The 23,650-nt window shown below is 38.2% G+C and overlaps 1 protein-coding gene across 1 annotated transcript in view; it reads right to left on the bottom strand.

Annotated features, from left to right (window-relative positions):
- Positions 1-22,963, bottom strand: part of GOPC (golgi associated PDZ and coiled-coil motif containing) — a 28,057-nt gene extending 5,094 nt beyond the window's left edge. The window contains 7 exon segments of the mRNA XM_052781232.1: positions 658-753; positions 1,995-2,160; positions 2,444-2,619; positions 6,360-6,383; positions 8,933-9,097; positions 22,669-22,920; positions 22,922-22,963. Of these exon segments, the coding sequence (XP_052637192.1) occupies positions 658-753; positions 1,995-2,160; positions 2,444-2,619; positions 6,360-6,383; positions 8,933-9,097; positions 22,669-22,920; positions 22,922-22,948 (906 nt within the window). The 5' untranslated portion in view covers positions 22,949-22,963.
- Positions 22,964-23,650: the final 687 nt, after the last annotated feature.

The raw sequence follows: 23,650 nt of genomic DNA, 5'->3' as shown, positions 1-23,650 counted from the left end.
GACAAAAAGAATGCTTAAGAAGAATGCATGAGATTCTTGCCTTAATTCTTCTCCCCACAAAAGAATGGACAAATTTCAAATATACACTCAAACAGCCAAAGGACACAATTCTTAATAATAATAAAAGTATAAAATCATACACAAGCTGATGAGACAACATCAAAACCTCATTAAAAAAGCATATCAGGCACCATACTGATGTGCAAGAAACAATATTCATATTTAGAATAAAAGTATAATAGTCAGAATTTTCAAAATTCATTGTAAAAAGTTAATACAGCTTTTGTTAGGTGTAAGATGCCAGTACTGATACTTTAAAAGTTACAATCACAGCAGCTAAGCTTTGGAAGTTAGTTCTCAGATTGTTTCCGCTCTTCTGCAGACTTACCACACCTGAAATTCACCACTGGCTAATCTGCTAAAGTGTCTGTACCCTAAACATAAGTTGAAATCATAAATTTTACATAAAGTAGCAGTTATCTATTTCCTAATCTACCAAAATGAGCTTTCAAATTCTATGACCATAGCTATGGATTTGCGTATAGTTTTTTTCGTATGTTCTAACAATACATTCACTGATCCACGTATTTTAGAAAAGTACAAATACAAATTTAAATTTCTTCATCTGTGTCATGGAAAATAAATGCAAGTATTTACTGTGATTGAAATTCCTAGTCCTTCGTGGTCTTCTTTAACTAGCAAAACTTTTCTGATTGGACCAACACCTTGACTCTTCTTTAAGGCATCAGGATCCTAGTTTGATAAAAAACAAACATAGCACAAATATAAATGTGTGAACCAAAAAGTGATGTATTTCTGCATTGCAGTTTTTTAAATTATATACAGGCAGTATATCAGCAACACAGTTTTAGACTAGCTCCAGGCAGGACAAACTTACAGTGCCCCTTTACAGTCAGGGTACGAAATCAGAAAAGATTCCTCACTATGCACTCTTGATGAGAATAATTATTTCTATTATTTCAGTGCTGAGTGATCCACAACACAAGTTAAGTTCAAAAGAAAGATATTAAAAGATATTAAAAATATAAAGGGACTACATGAAGGAATGCTCATCACTACTGAAAAGTTCTATGACGTAAACTGCAATTTAAAACTAAGAAATGATAGAAGATGTAACACAGTCCCAAGGAAGGGTATTTTATTATATTTTATTATAATAAAAACAAACCATACCAAAAACCATTCAAGTCAAAACTAAAAGAGAGACTAAATAAATCAAGGTATTTATTTTGCTTTTGTTAAGCTGCTGTTGCCATTATGCATACCCTTAAAATCACACACATATTTGTCCACCAATATTTTATATGCTATCAGCAACATAAGCAGTAAGATCCATCGGACAAACTAAGGTATTTAGAACAGATCAAAGTAAAGCACTTTCCTGAAAATGTTTGGTTTTATGCACTAAACACTGGGGTGATTAACAGGTCATGTGCCAAGTTGGGCAAGTTCTACCAAGGGTACTCACAGTGAAATGCCTTTTAAAAGTTTTATTTTTAAAAGTACCTTTTGGGGGAGTAGGGGTGGGGTGGGATGGAATCAATTATTTTACAGTGTCAATTTATCCGGCCTTTAAAAAAATTTTTAAAAATTAATTTCAGTTCAAACTAAACCTAAAAATGTTATTCTTGTTTTTTGTAAATAAGTTAGCTCCACATTTTGAAACCCAGGTAACAAAATTATGCTGTTAAATTCATATTTATACACACACATAGCAGAGGCTCAGTTTTCAAAAGGACTGAGCGTTCCTAGGTAAGTCAAAGGAATTGTATCATCTGTTGTGGTCATTTACGGAGACATGCTATTCAGCACGGAACTGTCCTTCAGCATACAAAAGAATTATGTATTCAGAAGTCATATTTGAAAGAACACAGTATTGAAGTGAGAACAATCACAAAAATGAAGAAATAACTCGTATCTATTTTCAACAAATGCTGGAAACTATGGAGAAATGGCTCATCTTTTCAACTTACATGTCCTGGTGGTGCTTGCATTGGTCGTTTTAGATCATTCCGACCTCGACAAGCTCTAATAACAGTTTTGTGACGGTGAAGGTGTATTTCTGCTTCAAGCTGATTCCAAAGCTTGTCATGAGCAGGTCCTTTCATATCTCGGCCCAGTAACTGAATCTGCTGGACCCTAATAATGACAAAGAGAGTAAAACAACGTGCTATATTACAACTGAAAAATCAATGCATTGTACAACTCATACACTTCATCTGGCTACAGCACACAGTCATGCAGCAACTAGAGCAAGTGCAAGAACTGTGGGGATTTTTATTTCTTCCTTTTGTTCAATTAACTGCAAATGTGAGACTTTTCCTACTTAATCCTAACTTTGGACCTGCCTCTGGGGACGCAAAGGAAGAAAACAGTAACAGAAAACATGTCATGCTAAGGGACATGGATTGACTTCACATACCTTCCAGCTAGTTCCTTATCTAAATACTTGGCTGCCAATCTTGCTCCATAAACCTCAGCCTGAAGCACAGCTATGTGTCTACGAAGTGCTTCATTTTCCTTCCTCAGCAACTTCACCTCTGCTTCCAGCTGAGCTTCTTTCACTTTTTCTTTCTTGTTAGCTTCAAGTTCTCTCTCCTTTACAAAAAAAAAAAAAAAAAGAAAAAAAATTGTTGAAAAGCTTTTATCAAAGTTAATAATGAAAGAGCACTGTTTCTGCACACACAATCTGAAATTACTCTCCTGCGTACAAGACATGCATGCAGGAAAAAAAATGAAAGCAGGGACTCTGGCACTGCAGAAAGTGGTTTGCATTCTCCCCTCTGGGGAGAGGAGGCCTTGCATTCAACTTTGTGCTCCTGACATGATTTTTATCCAGCTTGCAACTCCTTAGCACAAAATTCATATACTAGTTCAAAGTCCATGGATGAAAATTAGTAAGAGTGCTTCTCCCTATCACACAAAGGTGGCAAAATTTAAGTAGCCTGAATATCATCCTTACTTTTTCCTGTGTTCAAACAGGAGATTCACACAAAGAGAGAGAAGACTATTTTTAAAATAAAAAAGTAACTACAAAACCACGAAATATTTCAATTTAATATTCTTTAACTATTTTAATCTCATTTTTAATATGATGTCAAGGAAATGTTCTGTAAGTCCGTATGTCCTGAAAATGACAATTATTTTCATGCAAACAACCAAGAAATGTCCAGCCAGGGACATTTCCAAATTAGAGTCTGAAGACCACAAAAAATAAAGCCAGAGATTCTACACATGAAGATGCCCTCCCTGACAAACTTAAGAGAAATTAGTGCAAAATAGCTTTGTTAAAAAAAAAAAACCAAACAAAAAACAACAACAAAAACCCCCTAAACCCCCAAACTAAAACGACACTTTAAGCAAGCTATCTTCCTTCCCTCTTTCCCGCCCACCCTGCCACATGAAAAAGGAATTACGGAAATATAAATTACTCCCACAGTGCTCCATCCCAAATGTAGAGAAAATGCATAGTCATTACCTTTTCTAACACCCAGAGCACTGGAGTGAAAGGAATTAGTATGCTCAGATCGCTATTCTACAAAATCTACTTTAAGAAGAGCACATTTGATGACTTGTATGTTTCATATCTTGCTTTATATCCCCTTTACAAAGTGGGGGAAAAACCCCACCGCAAACCAGGAGAACAGTAGAGACACAGGATCTATTACCGTTTCCTTTTAAAAATGGCTGTCAACTGAAGTATCAGTAAAAACTAAGTTGACCGTAATGCATTTTTGAAGACACTTAAGAGTACCTAAAAAACCATGTTCTTTGTACTTGTACCAACTACATTGTTAAACAAATAAAACCAGGAAGTGCTACTAAAGAAGCGATAGGACAGAAACAAAACTTTACAGAACTGGCAAGACAAATCTGTTCTCAAATTGTGAGTGTGCTTATTCACTATTCCAAGTCTGGATATAAATCCATGAATATGGTCAATATTACCACATTTGAGAAATTAAGGAAGGTTGGTCCTTCCAAAGAGAGACATTTTCACAATAGGAATATGTAAGCATTTATAGCTATTTGCCAGAAAGTCAACTCTGAACTTGATGGACTCTACTGTCTCCCTCATCTGTTAAATACTTGTATCAGGTTAGATGAATAGAGTACATTACACATATGTACATCTTGGCCAAGAATTGCCTAGCATACTGCTCAGGAGGAGCGGCACAAAGATTGCTTGAAATTGCTGGCATTTCACTTCCTGTAATTCCCATATTGACCCAGTTTCAGATCAGGTTTGACTCCACACACATGTTAGAAAACAGGTCACACAAAGCCACTTCTGGTCTCTGGCCTTTGGGTTGGGGGTTGTCTTGTTGAAGAGTCATCTCACAAATCCCCTTCTGAACTGCAGGATCACTCCTAAGCCAAGAATTTTGACTTATCTACATTTCAAGAACAGGAGTTTCTAAAATTATACCAATTTTCTCTATTATTATGATGGTCTTGAGCTATCTTAATTCACATCTACTGCCAGCAGCCAAAGGGCAATTACAAGAATTCAAGAGTGCCAATGCGTGGCATTGCCACTGCCACACACTTTAGCTGTACGAAGGGTCATGGTTCAGACTAACACTCGTTTTACAGTAGCAGCAGAGTCCATATACAGATACAGTGTTCCTCTAACACTTATGTTAAGCTATGTATGTATTGCTAATATTGCATCAAGCTGCTCTAAATAGTATAGGCCCCTTGTTTGTGTACGTACTCACTTTTAGAACGTCTTTTATTTGACAAATATAAAAAGACAGACTAGCACTTAAGACGGACGTATGAAGATATATTATTCACACCCAAACCTCCATTTTCTTCCTCACTGGATATTTTTATGCTTTATTTACTGAATAAAAAGTCATAAACTAAAAACTCATATCATCTTTGCCAATGATTTGTTAGAATGTACTATTCAGAATGTTTTCTACTCAGAAAAAAGCTTTAGAGATACATGAGTTCCTTGATGTATCTGAAATACAAGTTGGGAAAAGAATTCCAGCTTCCCCCAGAAAAGTGGATTGCTGAAGTGATCCAAGATATTTGATTACACTAGCAAATGTCATATAGCACACTTTAGTGTATTTATAAGAAGTAGCCAGCTTAAAAACTCTCATCAAGAATAAAATTTTCCATCAAGTTTCTCTGAATTTCGTTTGTCATTTAAATTAAATTTAAACAGAAAGTCAAATGTTACATTTCTAAGTGGAATCACTTTTACTCATGCATTTTAAATGTTATACCTAAAAGAGGAGGAACAATGTAATCCCATAGAATTGTTTTCTTCCTATTTTCTCCATTACTATGACCATTGTTCTGTGACTGAGGTGGAAAATTACACCCAGAAGCTATTCTTCTCTGGACTGTCTCCAATAGATCATCACATGAATTTAAAAAATTAAAAAGTTTGCAATACAGAATCTCTGAAGATGTACTGAAAGAACATGTCATGTTTTGAACGACTGTCAAGAGATGTGACAAAAGTCTCAAAAATGTTTAAAAAGTTGAGGAAGTTACAGAATAGTTTCATGCCTTCTAGTGTTCATAGTATTGCATAGGTTCTGCAAAATAGAAAAAAGTGTATCTTCTGTTGGTAGTAAAAAAAAAAAAAAAACAAACAAACCACTAAACCAAAAATGCAACTGCAATGTTGAAGATCAAAGCTTACAGTTACCAGCTATCCCATGGCTTTTCAAAAAGCAAATACTGAGTAACGATAATGAGGTACATAGTATAATAAAAGTGGAAAAGCTGTTTAAAAACCTTTCAAGTCTATCACCGTGAAAGACCGAAACATAAGTTAACTTTGCTTCACCTTTTCTTCTTATATATGTATTATTGTGTTTATATGCTTGGGGCTGTTACCCAAGCCAGTAAATCATACTAAATCATGCCCACAAAAAGAATCGAGAAAAAGGAAAACAAGGATAAGTTTACAGGATTTTTTTTTTAAATACAACACAAAGAATACTTCATATTACATTGATAGATGTGTACAGTGTTTATGCTTTAGAAATTGTATAACACCTTAACATTTTTTGAGCTACTACCAGAACAATCTTTCAGAATGCCAAGTTGCCACATATCACCCCAAATTAGCTGTAGCAATAATAAATAAAACACATACAGACTTAGGAAAGAGGGCACCAAAACTAGAAAAGAAAAACTAAAATGCAAAGAAAATTCTTTCCACAGCATCTTGCCAAACGACAGGAAAAAGGAACAAGCCAGATCTGTTTTGCCAGTTTCTGAGGCCAACATATATATAAGTTGTTGCACAAAACAAAAGCACTGTAAACATAAAAAAAAAAAAAAAAAAAGGCAGTCAGCATACTTACCATTTCATCCACAGAAAGGACAGACTTAAGACAGAAGAAGAGATTTCCATAATTAGAGAAACAGGCAATAGGAACTTCAAGAAAATGCAACAACATAAATTACTTACTCCAAAACAAATTTACCAGCAGATTTTTTATTTTATTAGAAGGCATAAAGAACAAGCACATTGCTATAATTGTACTTAGCAGCAATTTTGGTATGTTGCAGTGAACGTTATTAAAACTCTTATTAAAAATTTTAACCTTATTGTAGTATTGAAAACAACACTTCCTCCTAAAATACCAAGAATCTTCATAAAGAATAGCAAGATAATGCAAAATGCATGAAAGCAGTTTTGAAGCTATCATAGAAAATACATTCTGTAATCTAGCATCTGTTATACAGATAATAGATTTTTTCCTTTCAGAAAGAATAACAAAATACATACTACAAGAGGGACATAAAAGACAGGGAGAAGTAGCAAAAAGGATATGCAAACTGCAAAACTCAAGAAAAAAAATTCAACTAGGCAACTTCATACTCTTATAAAGAAAGAGTTATTGTGCGTGGACTAAGCAGATACACCACTCCTAAAAAGGGATTAGGCCTGAACTATGTGATGTTATCAATTGCTTAGCAACCTGAAACATTTAAAAATGTCTTAGTTCACCACTATATACAACTTCAGAGTTTGTAGAGTATACATTTATGCTAAGACTCTACATAGAAAAGAAGAGTGGTTGTTGTTAACAAAGAAAGCAGGAAGTTAACTAGTACAGAACTTTATTTCCCCATCACATATTCTGTTGACATAGTCCTTTGCCCCCAGAGGCTTTCTGACTGCCATGTCAGCACGACAGTTTTTATTTACCTAAAACTCAGACTTCCCATTTTATTGTCATTTAAGCCGCCTCAGTTTTCCTTGTTCAAGCTTCCCAGACCTTTATAGCTTTCTTTATCTAGAACAGTTTAAAGCTGAGCTTCTCTCCATTAAAACTATGAAATCCCTACAGGCAAAGTAAAGCAAACTCAGAAGATTAGCCCTGATGTTTATAAAAAAGGAGGAACTAAATGGAATTAAGGAGACAATATCAGTCTAGGCTGATTCAACACAGATAAAATCTGAAACAATGCAAGTAAAATGTATTTACTGTCACCTGTGGGAGAAAGACTGCTGTCACTAGCATGGAGATTTAAAATATCTTTAGAAAATGTTTATAACAAGGTAAAGGTGAAACAAAAAGGTTAAAAGTATTACTCTCTATGCCACTCAGAAGTTAAGCCTCACTAATGAAATTTAGGGACCGAAATCACTCACAGTGATGTGTTGGCTTAAAAACTTTGCTACATGTAAACCTGCAGCCTAACACTTACAAAATGCTGCTGATACTTAACTAATGCTTATTTACAAAGCCATAAAAATTATTAACAGCTCTAAAGAAACTTCAACCTGCTTAAGCTATAATTCAATACAAAATAAATTATGTGCAGACAATCTAGAAAATGTTACTCTTATGCTGAATATGCAACTACATGGACCTAGGAACATAGCTCTAATTCAATTACAGCTTTTGGATGTGAAACAGGAAGAATTTGGGTTACTCCTGTTATTCAGTGATTAGCCTAGATTAGATAGCCTTTAAGCCTATTACTGTGTTTTATTATACATTAATTAACAGGACAAAATAGCAGAGGAGACTAATCGAATGTTCCGTCTATGTTGGGACTAGGTATTTGCAACCAACCCATGAAGCAATTTTAAAAACAGCCAGAGAGCTAGACTTTGATTTATGCCAACAGTTAGAAACCACAATCTATACAACATTACTTTACTTTTCTAATTTACAAAGTCTTAGTATTAGAGCCTGAATCTGTGCTGTGGCTAGTAACGAGGCACCCTACACTCTGGTTATCAGTCAATGCCAACTAACTGCACAGATTAATTATTGTTAACTTTTGGTGGGCTTTGTAAAGCTCTAAGTTTCTAAAAAAACATATCATACAAAATTAACAGTGGTTTATTGAGTTCTATTACGACAGTCTGCTGCACGTAACAATGGAGAGCACTGTAGATGCATCTGCAGCATTATTAAAGAGAAAGAATGACAATAGAGAGAGGACTGTGATGCCAGCTACCCTCTCTCTGTATGGCAAACCAATCCTATTCTTACTCTTGTCAGAGTGTAACTACAATAAAAACAATAGACTTACCTCACTTTAGGCTTTTTTAAAATATGTGAAGATTTGATTGTATTTGTATATTGGAAGCTATTATCTTTTGCAACTTCTGTCTTCAGAAAAGCTTTATGAACCACCAAAATATTTTCTTATTTTCCTTCAAGAAACCACTAAAAAATGGTTTATGTAAAAAGAACTTCTTAAATTCTAATTCATTATTCTGATGTTATTTATGTTATTTTTAATGGTTGCTAACAACCAACTGTAAATGTTATTTAAAAAAGAAAAAGTTAACTCTCTCTAACATTTTTTATGTGAAAATTTGTAAACAGCTTATTCGCACCTTCCAAGGAAGAACTTCTGCCAGGAGAGGGAAAAGTATAATATAATTCTCCATTCAAGCCACCATACTCACCAGTTTTGCCTTAATAGCCCCAGAATCAACACTCTGACCAGTTTTGGCATGTAGCTGAAGTTGAACAGCATGAAGTTGCAAAAGCTGATCATGCACTTCCTTTTCCAATACTGCTTTCTCTGCCTGTGTTTCTGTCAGTTCAGACTTCAGATCAACTAACTGTGCCTGTGAAGATATAATCCATCATAGTAATTAGAGCAACGATTACATGGGGTCATCAGAACTGTGATACATATATACATCACTTGCTGGTACGTATATGCTATACACATTGTAATACAGGTATAGGAGTACAGGCTGTCACAAGTTCCTCCATAGCCTAACTTAAGCACGGGATCATTTGCAGGCTTTTCTCCCCAACTGCTACAAAATTCCTTCATCCACAGACCCAGCATCAAACAGCCATACTGCCAAAAGTAACAATAGCTGAGTTTTTCCTCATGCAGACAATGGCATGTGATGCTGATGTCCACTCCAAAACAGGGCAATGGCATTAAACCTATGTAGGATTTACAACCATAGCAATGGAAATAAAATTTAAAACTTTAAAATTACTAAATCTTATTAAAAAAAATTGATCAAAGTAAAATGACAATTATTAATGGAATGCTGAAATCAAATAACCCAATTTACAATTGGTCTGTTATCAACAGCTTAACTGAAATAGTAAACAAGGTGGGCAAAGCAGAAGCCATAAATTAACATGCCCCTAAAATGCCTTTGTAGAAACCCACGAATAGTTATTAACTCTTAAAAAAGTTGTTTTGAAACATTTTAAATACAGTTTACATGCAGTGTTTATATCTGGAATAAAAGAACAAGTTCTAACATGTTTACCAAGTTACTTGTTATCCTTAAGTTCAAGTAGCATTTTATAAGAAAAGATACATTTATATAAGCTTTAAAGCTAGTATTTGCCCAAAACCTCACAGATTATGATCTCCGGGGATTTTTAGGTAAATTCCCGGAGTATATTTTTGCTTCCAAAAATTTGGAAATAAAGAGCAAAATGGAAAAGCCACTAATTTTTTTAAAAACCCCTCTTATATTAAAGCAGGATATTTTAGATATTTTAACAACATTATACTAACGTTCAAATTCACAATGAATATCAAGTTGCAAGCCAGTGCTCACCCCATTCAACTACATAAATCACTGCTTTAAAATGTCTGTATCAGTTTTTAAAAAAAAAAAACAACAAAAAAAAGAAGGCAGGAAGGATTTAGCTATCAGTGGGGAGTACTTACTGGGTCTAACTTTAGGTACATAATTTAGATGGACAGCCTCCTTAAGCTTCCAACATAATTCAGACATAAGTAGGCTCTTCCAGAGGTGATTCAGAGCACCTAAATTAGAGCGCAATTTGATGAGACGGGTCAAGCCAATCTCCAGCTTGGTGCTGCCAAGGAGAATGATCTCCCTTCCCGCTCCTTGGCTATGCCCCCTCGCCCCACATCTCCGGGACTGGAGGGTGGGAGATGCCCTGCCCATGAGCTCTGCTGATTTCAGACCGGACTCCCCAGAACAGAGCAGAACCACCTCTCCCTGTCCGCTTAGATGGAGCCTCAACAGATCAGGTTAGCCTTTACTTTTTGTCGAAGAATGGGGCTGCATGCATTTCTACCTTCCAACTGCCAGAATGACAAAAAACTTCAGTAATTGTAAACCCTCGCAGAACTCTAAAGCAGAAATTGCCTTCTACAGTAAGATGATACTTAAAATACTACAAAGCCATACAATTTTAGAGAAACGGGTTACTTACAAAACCGCATTGTTCTCCCCAGTGACCAGCCACTGCTAAATTCTCTCTGCTATGGATTATCCACCCTCAAACAAAAGCAGACCCACCTCAACTAAAGTAGCGAAAGAAAATACCGCCAGCGTAAGAGGTGATGGTATGGTACAGAGCAGATAACTAAGACCTTAATAATGAAGGCACAGTTTGACCCAGTCACAGTTTCACATAATTTATAACAGTATTACTTCTAGTTTATTATTATTTGTTGTTATTATTATAATAAAATGTATAATGATATTACTTCTACTTTAAAAAAAGACCACTAATGTCTTCCTCCTTTCAAGCAGGTAATAACAGCTAACATACTGACTTTTATTGCTCTTTTATATACATACACACACACAAAACCTCATCCATTCTAATTCAAAATGCCTGGAGAAGCAGAAAGTGGCAGAACAGATAAACTACACCAGTTTAATACTATCCAGCCTCACCTAGTAGAGAATGACATATAAGGAACAGAACAGAGTTCTGGGAAAAAAAAAAAAAAAAAAAAGTTATTTCACTGTGCAAATTACAAAGCAACGAGAATGATGGCTACCAGTTTTGCAACATGAATGATGCTCCAAAGGGATCACAAAGAGACTGTCAAACTCAATTAATAACAAAAAAAAAAAAAAAAAAAAAAGTACTCTGCATATGACCTAGGATTTAAATTCATATCCTTCTGTTTTAATAAAGAGAGCAAAATAAGAAACGGTGTGAGTGCACATCATAGAAGTAATCTGTTTACACATTATGAAAAGTCATAAATCTATCCCCAGGAACAGATGTGGATACAAGAGTCACACCAAAAACCACACACAGTAAGCTGGTTTCAAATCTTGTGATCTACTTCTGTGAAGGCTGACAAATCTTTACAGTCTTTCACAGAAGTTCTGCCTTTCTCAGCTTGGCCAGCTCACTTAATCCTCCTCTATAGTACTCTTACTAGCACTATTTTTTATCCACATTCCCTCACTTTGTTACAAAGGAATCATATGGAAAGACCACTGGAAGTTCAACAGCTCTACACTCAATATTGAAAGCTACTCAGTAAAAAACAGAGAGGGGGCAGAGACAGCAGAGGAAATGACGAGCACAAACAAGACCTATCAGTACGGCCATTCCTTCCGAGAGCACCATTCACTGCATGAGGCAGGGGTTCTACAGAAAAAGACGGTGCCAGATGATATAATGCTTCAATTTGCATAAGCACAATGAGGATAAATTAATGTTGCACAAGCAACTGTACCAATCCTTTAATCGGCAGCTTTTTGGATGTACTCTCCAACAAGACTTTTGAAGGAGAGTTGCCAAGTATTTTGAAGATCACCTGCAATTGCTATAGAATTTGTGGCGAAGCCAGTTGGGGCAGAATTAACAAACACCCACCCACAGGAGACCATTGAGCTTCAGGGTTAGGAGACATTAGGAAGAGCCAACAACAACAAATAGAGAACAGAAACCTTCATGGGGGAACAATAAGGGGCAGAGGTTGAAGAGAAGGTAGTATGTTTACTTTTAACATGCTTTAACAGTAACTTGGTGATTCAGCCACTTGCTGATTCAGCCAAAAGAGGAACTCTTCTGTATTTAGGGCAGTATACAACTGTGCAGATTAGCAATTATCATGCATTAGCAAGTATCACACTGCAAGGTAACACCTTAGTTTCTCACTGCTAACTCATTTGTGAGTCTATGCCCCAGGCAACACACGGTATAACTGAATCATGAAAACTTACATCTAGCCCTAGATGAATCAAGCAGATAGGACACGAGAGAGACAGAATTTGCACAGCTCTTTTTGCCTTTTATTCTGACACGTGTTGGCAAGGTCAATGCCTTTTTGAGATACCTTCATTTGCCTCTGACTCACCGAAGTCTCGGACACTTTTCTCAGACCAAGATCCATAACTGGAATTCGGTGCCAATGGCAATGGGAAGTGCCTGGTCTGGGCCTTACAATGGAAGCCAAAACTTACTGAAATCAACCAGAAAATAACCAAATTTTTTCTTTATTAAAGAAAGTCAGGCCTCTTGTTTCAATGCTTCACTTTTCGCACCTCTCTTGTCATTGACAACGATCACTAACTTTTCCTGAAGTGTTCTGAGAAATGCCTCAGTTCAACACTGGCTGCTGAGAGCTCTGAGAAGTTACATGAGTCAGCATGGAAAAGACTAAAAAAAAAAAACAAACCAGCATTACTGACAGAATCACTTCTTTTTCTAAAGTACCTCATTCAAGCTTGTTCTCCAATTTATCAATAATTATCAGACACATTGCTGTTAATTTCTTTGTGTTTACTGTCCCAACTACAATCCATACACTGTCAACTATACAAGACATACTTCCTGGTTTCTTACTTTTTTTTCTCCTCGCTGTTCTGAATAAAAAACCAAACCAACCTGAAGACTGATCTGATCTGTCTGGGGTGGGGGGAGAAAAGGTAATTCCAGAAGTCTGTTTCTTCTCTTCTTCCACAAAGTACCAGTAAACACATGCTATTTCACAAAGATCTACTGCTTCAGATTATCACCACATTGGTCTATAATCAAGCTACTTCTAAACTCTAAATAAAAGTCTACAATTCGAGTAAACTGCAGATCTTGGTCAAATTAATCAAATAGTAAAACTCAGTATTTATCTTCCAAATAATCCAACAGAGAGATGATACCAGAAGAAGTTTTGAAAGGCTGAGTATTTATTCAATTTTTGGGCATATTTTGCCATTTACCAGGTACTTTGTATTTCACAGAGATCTTACACCTATCAAAATTAAAACCAAGTTTCAACTGAAATAACTCAAGAATTTATAAATTACTGGGTTTTTTTCAATAGGAGATAAAAGAAAATAAATCATGGCATTAAGCAACAGACAAATTATTCCACAGAACATTCAAAAATATGGCAAAAATAAAAATAAATCCCTAGGCAAACCAGTCCAGATATAATGTCCTTCTATTTTTAATCAACAGTCCTTATTTCCTGTTCAAGCAGTTATGAGTTATCAAAAAGTTGTGTTTGTTATAAATGATCTTATGCTAAATATGTATTTTAAGCTGGCAATATAATAAACTGTCTGCTTAAATGCTGAGATTGATTGCATTTACAATCATGGAGTTCTTGAAGTCTTAACTAGTGTTTTTCATTAGGAGCCTTAGAACTAAATAGTATCACTGAGGTCTCTTCCAATTATTTTATATCATATCATGTAATTTTTTTCATATGATGGTCTGAACTCTCAGAAAAAATATTCATTCGTCCACCTGTACATTTTTCATAGAGAAGTGAGCATTAGAATAACTAACCAAAAATCATTTATTTCTGTAAGATCTCAGAGCCATACTCAAAGATCCTATGCCAAGTTTGCACATAGTAAAGACCAAAATTGTGGACCTTGCCCTGAACAACTTGCAATGTAAATACACGAAGGAAATGATGAATAAATGTACCATGAAAGAGAAGTACAAACACAGAGGTATTTGTGTATAGAACTGCACAACAGGAAGCAGACAGATGGCATGCTAAAACCACAAGTTACCACTTCTCATAACCATCACTGCTTGAATGAGGCATTAGAAGATGGCAATATTGTGACCTCTGAGATCTAAAGCATCAAAGGGAGGACACAGAGACTGAGAAAACTTGCAAAAGCGGGATGATGGTGACTAACATACCATGTTGACAGGAAACAATCTACCTCTCACTACTGAAAGGGAAAACAGCCGCGGGGGGGTGGGGGGCAAACAGAGAGATGGCATCGTCAGATAAAATAATGACAATGTTTTCAGCTTTGGGAAAAGCTTTTTTGTTTTCTGAGCTATCATTCCAATAATTTCTGCAGTATGGACAAGAGTTTTATTTGAGCCAATAGATATGAAAAAATACCTAAGACTTACCCATTGCCCAGACACGAGGACTCAAAATAGAGCCGAACTGAATTGGAAAGCTGGGTCATAGGTCTGAATAATCCTAGGACGAGGCAGTGGCATTATTCACCACACCAAATAAAACTGAGAGGAAGACCTGAATTCCCTCAACATCAAAGTGTAATGAATGCTTTTTGAGGGTTGTAATGATGCACTTTTCGGTATATCAATTTCTAGCTCAAAAGAAGACTAAGCATAATGGACATATTAGAAAACACACAGACTTTTCAGCAAAGGAAAGCTAGATACATAGAAAAATATCCATTGTATTACCAGCCTCCAGTGACTAAAAGTCATAAGCCAAGCACTCATCAAATGCCTTTAAAATAGCAAATATTCTTTAAAGATTTTTTTTCATTTTCCTTTCATTTCAGGCCTTTAGGGTACATCTAATTCACTTGCATACCAAGACTTCTAAACTCATAAAGGTCTGAAAACTGTCTTTTTTAAATGAAAGATGATTTTTTTCCACCATATCATCTCTAGATGCCAGCAGCTAGGACTTCAAGAAACATCAAACACAAGCAGACTACCAATTAAAAAAAACAAACAAAAAAAACCCCACCACAAAACCTGGTAACATTTCATCATTTGTATCTTAGTTTCCCAAGCAAGGCAGTCTAGTACCATCATTTTATCAGTATGTGTACATTTCTCCCTGTTTCACCTTCCCTCCCTGATGATTTGAACTTAATCCATTTTCAAGATTCAAACAAATCCGTTAGAGGGTTAAAGGTGTGTATGATTAAAGTTCCTACAACAGACAAGTTTTGCGCAAAACAGCTGCTCAGTAGGAAAGAGTGATGGATTAGTGCCCTCACGGAGGGAAACGTGGGAAGAGTCAGACCTTAGCCAGTTTGTTTAATCCACCCAGAGACAAGAGCAAACAGTGCGATGGCTAGGCACCACACACGCAGTTCTGAGCTAGTGACTGTGCTGCTGCCCCTTGTCCAGCCCACTAACCAAAACCGTAGGTAGATGACAAAGCAAAGGATGCTGTGGTATGGAAACCCAACAGATCATGGGAGAGAACTGGGGGTGCCTGAATCAGAAGGTCTTAGCAACTCGAGAAAGTGCTCGACGTTTGCATTAGGACAAATTATTCCCCACAAATCAGTAGGAAGTGAGATTTCCAAGGTCCATTGATTCTGTTACCAATAAAACACCTCCGGTATATATCTTTTTAATAGCTAATTCTACAAGAGAGGTCCCTATGAATCTTGCCATGGGATCAAACCAAAATTCATAGACAAATAAAGTATATGACATGTTTTGACTACTTCAGCAGCGTGTCCTCATGTAATTTATGCTAGACTCCAGAAAGTTTACTGACATGTGTTTATGTATTTAAACATTCACTCCTGATTGGGACTATTAACCTTCTGATGTAAAGGCTGAAGGATCTAGGATCACACAACAGAGCAGGCTACAATGCTGCAATTACCCTGTGGCTGCTGCCCCAGTATATAGACAAAAGCGCAATGCAAATATCAAGATACAAGACTAGCTTATTTGCTTAACTTTATATTTTGGGGGCATTTTTTTAAAGACAGAAATGTTGCTTAAAGGCAAAAGTAGGTTAAACCCCCCCTAATTATGCTTTACAAACAATGAACTCATTATTCCTAAGTGTTCCCATAACATTACACAACTGCAGGATAGAAAACAATTTTTCAGGACATGACAGCTGTAGCTCCTACAGCCTGAGGCCTAAACATACTCACAGACACCGGATACACAAGTGGTGTTGGTTCAACAACAAAAGAGCCTGTCGTGCACCGTTATGAACCATGCAGCCCACACACTAGTAAATTTTCAGGGGGACCCCTAACTTTGGCATCAGCCCCTAGATGTGAAGTATCCGAAACTCTTAAGTATTATGTTTCTCTAATTGCTGGAAGAAAGGATTGTCTCCATTATCTCACCAGTGTCACTTCACCACTTTGACTACGGCTCTCCAAAAGACAAGAACGCTCTACCCTTCCTCAGTCTTCACTATTTGATTCTTCCTGCCTATTAAGCAGCATTTGCTGCAATTTCTCACACAACCCTATTAAGTTTAATGGACTGGTTTGAATGAGAAATCATGAAACAGATCAGAGCCCTATTCATCTCACTGTGCTCCTTGCAAAACTAAACAATGTGACAGCACTGTACAAAATGTGAGTTTCTGAATAAATGATACACTTGGGAACCATCATTTTTGTTGATAAAAAAGCCCCCGATTTCAATACAACCAAAGAATGCTTACCACTTGTCAATGATGAAAATTACTAGCCTGTTTCAAGAAATTATTTTAAAAGACTGCACTTACAAATTTTTAAATGAAATTAAAAGCCTTTATTTCATCATTATTGTGACCTCAAAACTGACATATGTGACTTAAGCTTTTAGTTAAAACTTTAAATTTCACAAAACGGTCTTTATCATGTGGCTAATAACATGAACAGCAAAATTTATGACTGACTCCCTAAGTAAACACTACGGTAGTGTAGCTATATAAGTAGACTTAGTAAAAATGCAGCATATGAAACTGAACACAAATTAATCATAAATTAATTTAGTCCACCTTTAATATGTCCCATACAGAATACAAAGTACGAGACATCTACAAATGAATTGCTCCATTTCTCAGATTCCATTCTAGTCCTGACAAAACATTCAGACGACTGGTCAGCAAATTAAAAGGATGCAAAACAACATACATACTTTATCTTCTCTGCTGAAGACCATTCTGGATATGTAATTATTTGCACAATTTTCCACCCAACAATTAAAAAAATAACCTAATAACAATACATTTTAAGCATCTTAAAAGTTTGGTTTCCATTTACATAAATGGATACATCAACCAACGTTTATATGCCAGTCGCTGATCTTTTTCATCTCTATCATTAAAATACCTGTTACTGCAGCAACATATTATAATTTTCACTTTCCTTTACATACTGTTTCTTGCCACTGTTTTACTTTGTATTTGACTGTATCATTCTGTTTGCAACTACTTCAGAAGCACAAACTACATTTTTTTTTAAATCACTGCTTGTACACTGCTGCCAGTGTCAAATTTCTGTCTGCCTCACAAAGACATTTTTTTCAGGTTGCCCATGCTTCTAGTTGTTTATCGAGACGACACAAATCCATTTTTAGAAGTCATATTGGTAGTTTTATTATTGCCATTATTTTGAAAGTCATACTAGCTATGCAACATAAGAAATATAAACTCAAGTACTGGTTCCCTATCACTTACTCTTTGGCAACTCCCAACAGATGAGACAAAGAAAAGGAAAACATTTCACTACATGCTGACTGAAACTAAAGTAAGATAGTTAAACTTGTATAGAATTCCAGAGCTTCTGATACAGGAAAATATGAATTAAGTAGAGGTGACCCCTTTAAAAAGGGTGTAATTATTGTGAGAGAAGTTATATGTATCAAATTAATGACAATTTAGTATAGAAGCCAACTGGAAAATCTCTGCCAACCTGTACTTACACTTCCCAAATATCTGAAAACTGCTCACAATTTAAGATATAAAATTAGCTGGATCAAATCTCATTCAACTGATTTTCCAAAAAGCCACATTCTATCTAGTACCAACAGATTTCTATTCCAGAAGAGAAGTGGTATTCCAAGTTAAAAGTGTAATTAATAAAACAACATCTCAGTAAATACTGGAAATTTTTATGAAATTTGAAAATATTAAACAATTTGCTTTTCTTATGAAGTTATTGCAACTATGCTCCCAGTTTTATAGACACGTCTGTCATGGAGCAAAGAAATATCTTGGTCTTCAACAGGTGCATTTCTCACTACAAGGCAAAGGAGAGAGGGGAAAAAAAATCCACACAGACCCTTGTAAGAAGGTGTATGGACCCACCTTGGTTTAAAAAGTACTGCTGAAGAACAAAGCAGGACTACAGGTCTGCAGCGTGCTCCATAAGATGGACTTGCACACTATATGAAAAGTCACCACGCACATAAGGCCACCTACATTTAGGTTTTTTGGTTTCAGTTTGTTTTTTGGTTTTTTTTTTCAATAGGGATCTTCAGATTACCTACATAATACTAGAAATGCTTTCGCTGATGCAGTAACAAGTTACTTACAGAAGAATTCAGCTTATAGGAACATGTTCCTCTAAACCTGCTGATTCCAAGTTCATCAAGGACGTAAAACTACATAAGCGATTAACTTCTGAGACGTCTACTTAAATGATCTCCTTAACTTTAGCATGTACGTTGGCTTAACACAACTGCCAAGACACAGAGCATGCTCTACCAGACATTCCTTTCTAGCTTGTTCATTTAAAGCTACAGAATCAGATCGGCAGTCAAAGTGCCAGAGTCAAAGTCAAGCTCAGTTTTCACTGGCACATTGACCTACTTCTTTTACTCCTACAAAATTGCAATATACAGAACTTTATTTTTTTAAATGGACATTTAGACAATGTCACAGTCAGCATCATGTAACTTCTTCACCTCTAGTGATAGTCAAACAGGAAAAACAAATCCTACGAACTTCCTCTCAATTAAAAAATCTACTGAAATCTCACACACTGACTGCCAGCCTGCATCTGCTGATTTATTATGCTTTCTGGGACAGAGCATCACAAAAAATCTCCTTTAAAATGGCTGTCATCTCCTTTTGTTCTAACAGCCCAAGGCCCTTACTGTCCTCCATCAAGATACACTTCTTCATTTGTTCATACTGAAGCGAAGCTGATCTCAGAAAAGACCGTGGCTTCTATCACCTAGTGCTTTTTTTCCTCTTTGATAAGCTACTTAATTCAACTCTGTCCTACTGTGACCAGCAGGAAAAATACAAAAACAAATCCTCCTCCCCTTTTGTTTAATTAGTTTAATTTAGGATTGCAAGTGTTATTAGCACAGTAGCATGTTTATAACCTTTCACCACCCTAAAGCGCAAGTAAATTTATCTGCATGCATCTACTGTGCCTCTGCATACCTTCAGGTTCCTTCTAAAAATCACTTACCCCTGAATTGCTAACTCCCTCTTTGGAAACTACCGTCTTGCTGGAATACTTCTTTCACTATTCAGAAACATCCCTCATACAATATTTTACCTAGACTCATCTCTCTAGCAGTAGGTATACACCAATTATGCCAAAACATTTTTTGCACCAAAGTCCTACAGCAGGAGCTTCCATCCACCGAACCAACTAAGCTGTGCCTCTTAAAAGCAACTGTATCAATCAGAGAATGCATAATAAGGTGATAAAGTTGATATCAAGTCCAAACCGCATTTCTTTATTCTTGTCTGTAATATTATAATAAGACCCCTCACTTCTGGTCAAGGAAATGGAACCCACAAACAACAGAATTATATTCATCGTTTTTATTATCAATTTGATTTTCCTTTAGGAAATAAGATCACTCATGCAGTAAGACAACAGCAGGCAAACGTAGCTGCAGGAGTAAAGTCTTAGCTTTTAACAGCCACTGACACATTCAGTCAAAGTATTATTTTAATCCAAATAAAGGCATATTTCTGAAGATGGATTTAATTTATTGGCTTGAATAAGTGTTTGTACTTAGGTAAACTATGACTAATGACACTTTTATGAATGTGATGAAAGCTTTGTATTAAAAAGTACAAGCATGATAAAGTTACAGTTGTGAGCTATTAAGAAATTACTGCAATTTTAAAAGTTATATGAATACAGTACCTTGCATTATTAAAAAAAAAGTAAATCCACTGGTCACATCCTAAACTCCCGTATTAGTCTCAGTAACTTCTTTCAAAACATGTAACTGTACCCTTCATTTTGGATGCTGAGGCTTTTGGCTAGACATCTGTGCACTTAAAAAGACAAGACACTCATTCTCAACAGAGCAGCTCCATCTTTTGGAGATTTTAAATGGCAGTTTTCATTTCAAGTTTATGACTCCAATAATAATGAGGTCCTAAAATTAACGACCTTCAAGACAATACTATAACCTTCTAAAGGTCTATTTGAAAGATAAAAACTCTTTTATAGGTATGAGGCCTAATACTGGTATCAGTAATAAAAATCTTTCACAAAGTAAAAGACTTCTTATTCACTTCCAAAGCACTCACTCTAGATTCTCAGTATCATTTTTATCAAACAATTACTTCATGCACCTAGACATACACAATAATTATACTGTTACAACTACTAACTGTGCTCCTTCAACTCATTTGAGATTGAGGCACAGATACTCAGTTACTTAGGTGCCCCTGATGATTTTAATTAGATACCAAAATATCTTTCAGGATCTGAGTTTTATCATTTCCTTTCAAAATATTTAAGCTTGAAACAGCTTTTCAAAGAAATATTTACCAAGCACCAACTCATTCTCTTAAAATAACCTGAAAACTCATCTGTTTTACAAGTCTGTACACAACACCCACCATCCCCGTGTAATATGCAGTAAATACTGATTGTCTACTATAAACTCATAAATCTTATTTTACTACGCCTATACCATTAACCCTACTGCATAGGTTGATAGTATAGATACATACCCAATACTAAAATGTATATGACAGCATAGCAATATAAACACAAAGAATACCATAAACATCACTACAGCGAGTATTCTGGTGAAATAAGGACTGCAATGAAAAAAGCTGCTAGTTTAATGAGGTCTTTGTTCTACTCTGAAATATCCTGTTCCTCTGTTAAACTCTATGGATTATTTTGCACAACGTCTTCGTACCAGGAAGAAACCTGATTAAAACCAAAGCCAATTTACTTACTTCACTTCCTACTGCAAGGCAGACCTCCAGAAGAGCAGGTTACTGTTTGAAAACTCTTAAATTCCTTTATTATAACAAGTATAACACAAAGTACTGAAAGAACTGAATTCTGTGGTTTATGTGTCTACTGACGCTCTTACAAAACACATATCTTCATGGTTTTGAAAAAGTTTTTCCCCTCACTCCCATATATTTAAAAGTTAGTGGAACACACAATACAACACTAAGAAGCATGGACTGCAAGAGATACTGAAGAAATCGGAGGGGTTTAGCCCAGGGAAAATCTAACTGAGGGAAGACACATCCAACAGTCTTCTAATACGTAACAGGCAGACAAGAAGGCAGTTAACATCCACACCTCTTAAGGACAAGACAAATGACATCACCTACTAAACCAAAGACGACTCAGGTTGGACAGTTATAAAATGACCATAAAGTTTGCCAGGATCTCCTTCCAGAGCGCTCCAGTTCTTGCACAAGTCACAGGACCTGCAACCCTGCCTCTTGAGCAGCATCAGCACCAGCCAGCTTGGCTCCGGCCGACGTTCCTTTCTTCCAACCCTGACTGAAATTCTGCATTAGGCATGAAGAAAACTTTCCAACAGTAAGGACGGTTATTGTTCTCCTCACAGAACGTGCGATCTCCATTATTAATTTTCTGACACTAAGTTTGGCAGAGCGCTACCTGGGCTGCCTCGGAGTATGAAGGGACACGAGGACCTGTCAAAGCCCATCCCCAATCCATTTTTCTGCTTCATTCACTTCTAAGCAGGAACAATGTCCTCGTTTTGACTACTGACTATAAGCTTTAAGCATCTTGACCCTATGTCTTTGTCCCATTTTTAAAAGGCTTCCCAAGTTCACGAGGGACTTAGCGCAAACAGAAGACCAGTCAGCGGCATCTGTTGCTCAAGACTGCTGCTTTCAACATCAAAGAGAAACTTTTTTTTTTTTTTTTTTTTTGGCACGCACCGCTTCATGCCCACGCTACAATAACCAAAACCAGAGGACCGGAAAGGCCAGGCCCGAATCCCGCGGGGCTGGACACAGCCTCCCAAAACGCGGGGCCAGGTTAACCCTTCCCAGCTGCTTCCAGCAAGGCGCCCGGTCCGCCGCAGGGCACAGGAGGGGCTCTCCCCGCCACCGTGGGCAGGACACGGTCCCCCGCAGCTCCCCGCGGGGCGGGGGACGGGCCCCCACACCGGCAGGACCCCGGTGGCAGAAGCCTACCACCAGGGACACCCCCCACCCCGGCGGGGGTCTCTCCTCGGCCCTTCCCCTCACCTCCAGCTTGTGGTTGATCTGGGACACGGTCTGCGCCTTGTGGCAGAGCTGGGCGAAGCAGGAGCTGAGGCTGGTCATCTTCTGCCGCCCCTCGTAAGTGATGTCGGCCTGGTCGGGGTCGATCTCGCCCAACAGCAGGTCCACGTCCACGAAGGCCTTGTCGAACTCCTTCTCCAGCACCTCCAACCAGCGGAACATGGACACCCCGCCGCCCACCGCCGCCGCCGAGCCCGAGCCCGCCGCGCTCCCCCCCGCAGGAACCGCCGCCCGCCGCCGACATGCTGCCGCCGCCCCCTCCCCTCACAGGACCCGGCCCCCCGGGCAAGGGCTGGGCAGGGCCCGCGCCCCCCGCCTCAGCCTCCGCCGCGCGTCAGCCGCCCCCCGCGGCCCGCTCCCTGCACCCGCCCCGCAGCACAAGGCGGCGGCGGCGGCAGCAGCGAACGGCGGCCCCGGCCCGACTCCACCGGGGCAGCCACGCAGGGAAACGAGCGGAATGTTCCCGGCGCGCATGCGCGGCGCCGCTGACAGGCGGCTGCGGAGGCGGCGAGCCGGCAGCGCGCGGCTCGTGCTGCCTGCCACAACTCCAAAGCGGCGGCAGGCAGCAACGATCGAGTTCTAAACCCCCGATCGAGGCCGCCGCGCTCCTCAGCCTAGGTCGCCAGGGGGCGCTGTGGGGCGGGCCGGGCAGGTCCCTCAGGCGGGCGGAGGGGGCTCGCCCACCCCGGGGCGGTGGGGGGGGGGGGAAGCGCGGGCCCGTCACACCGGTCCCGGCCCCCCGCTCCCGGTCCGGGCCCCGTCTCCCCAGCCCTGTCTCCCCGTTATCCAGGGAGCGCCCTCACCGGCCCGTGAGGCCACCGTTCGGCCTCCGCAGGGCAGGCACGAGGTGTTCAACCCGCGTCTCCCCCCCCCCCCCCGCCGGCTGCGAGTAACGGCTCCTCCCGCCCTCCCCTCTCCCAAAAAGCCGCTCAAAAAACACCCGCGG

Source organism: Harpia harpyja, chromosome 3 (genome assembly GCF_026419915.1).
Source record: "Harpia harpyja isolate bHarHar1 chromosome 3, bHarHar1 primary haplotype, whole genome shotgun sequence".
In the NCBI taxonomy this organism is placed as follows: domain Eukaryota; kingdom Metazoa; phylum Chordata; class Aves; order Accipitriformes; family Accipitridae; genus Harpia; species Harpia harpyja.
The sequence above is the reverse complement of the archived record's forward strand: the minus strand, read 5'-3'. Positions and strand labels throughout refer to the sequence as shown.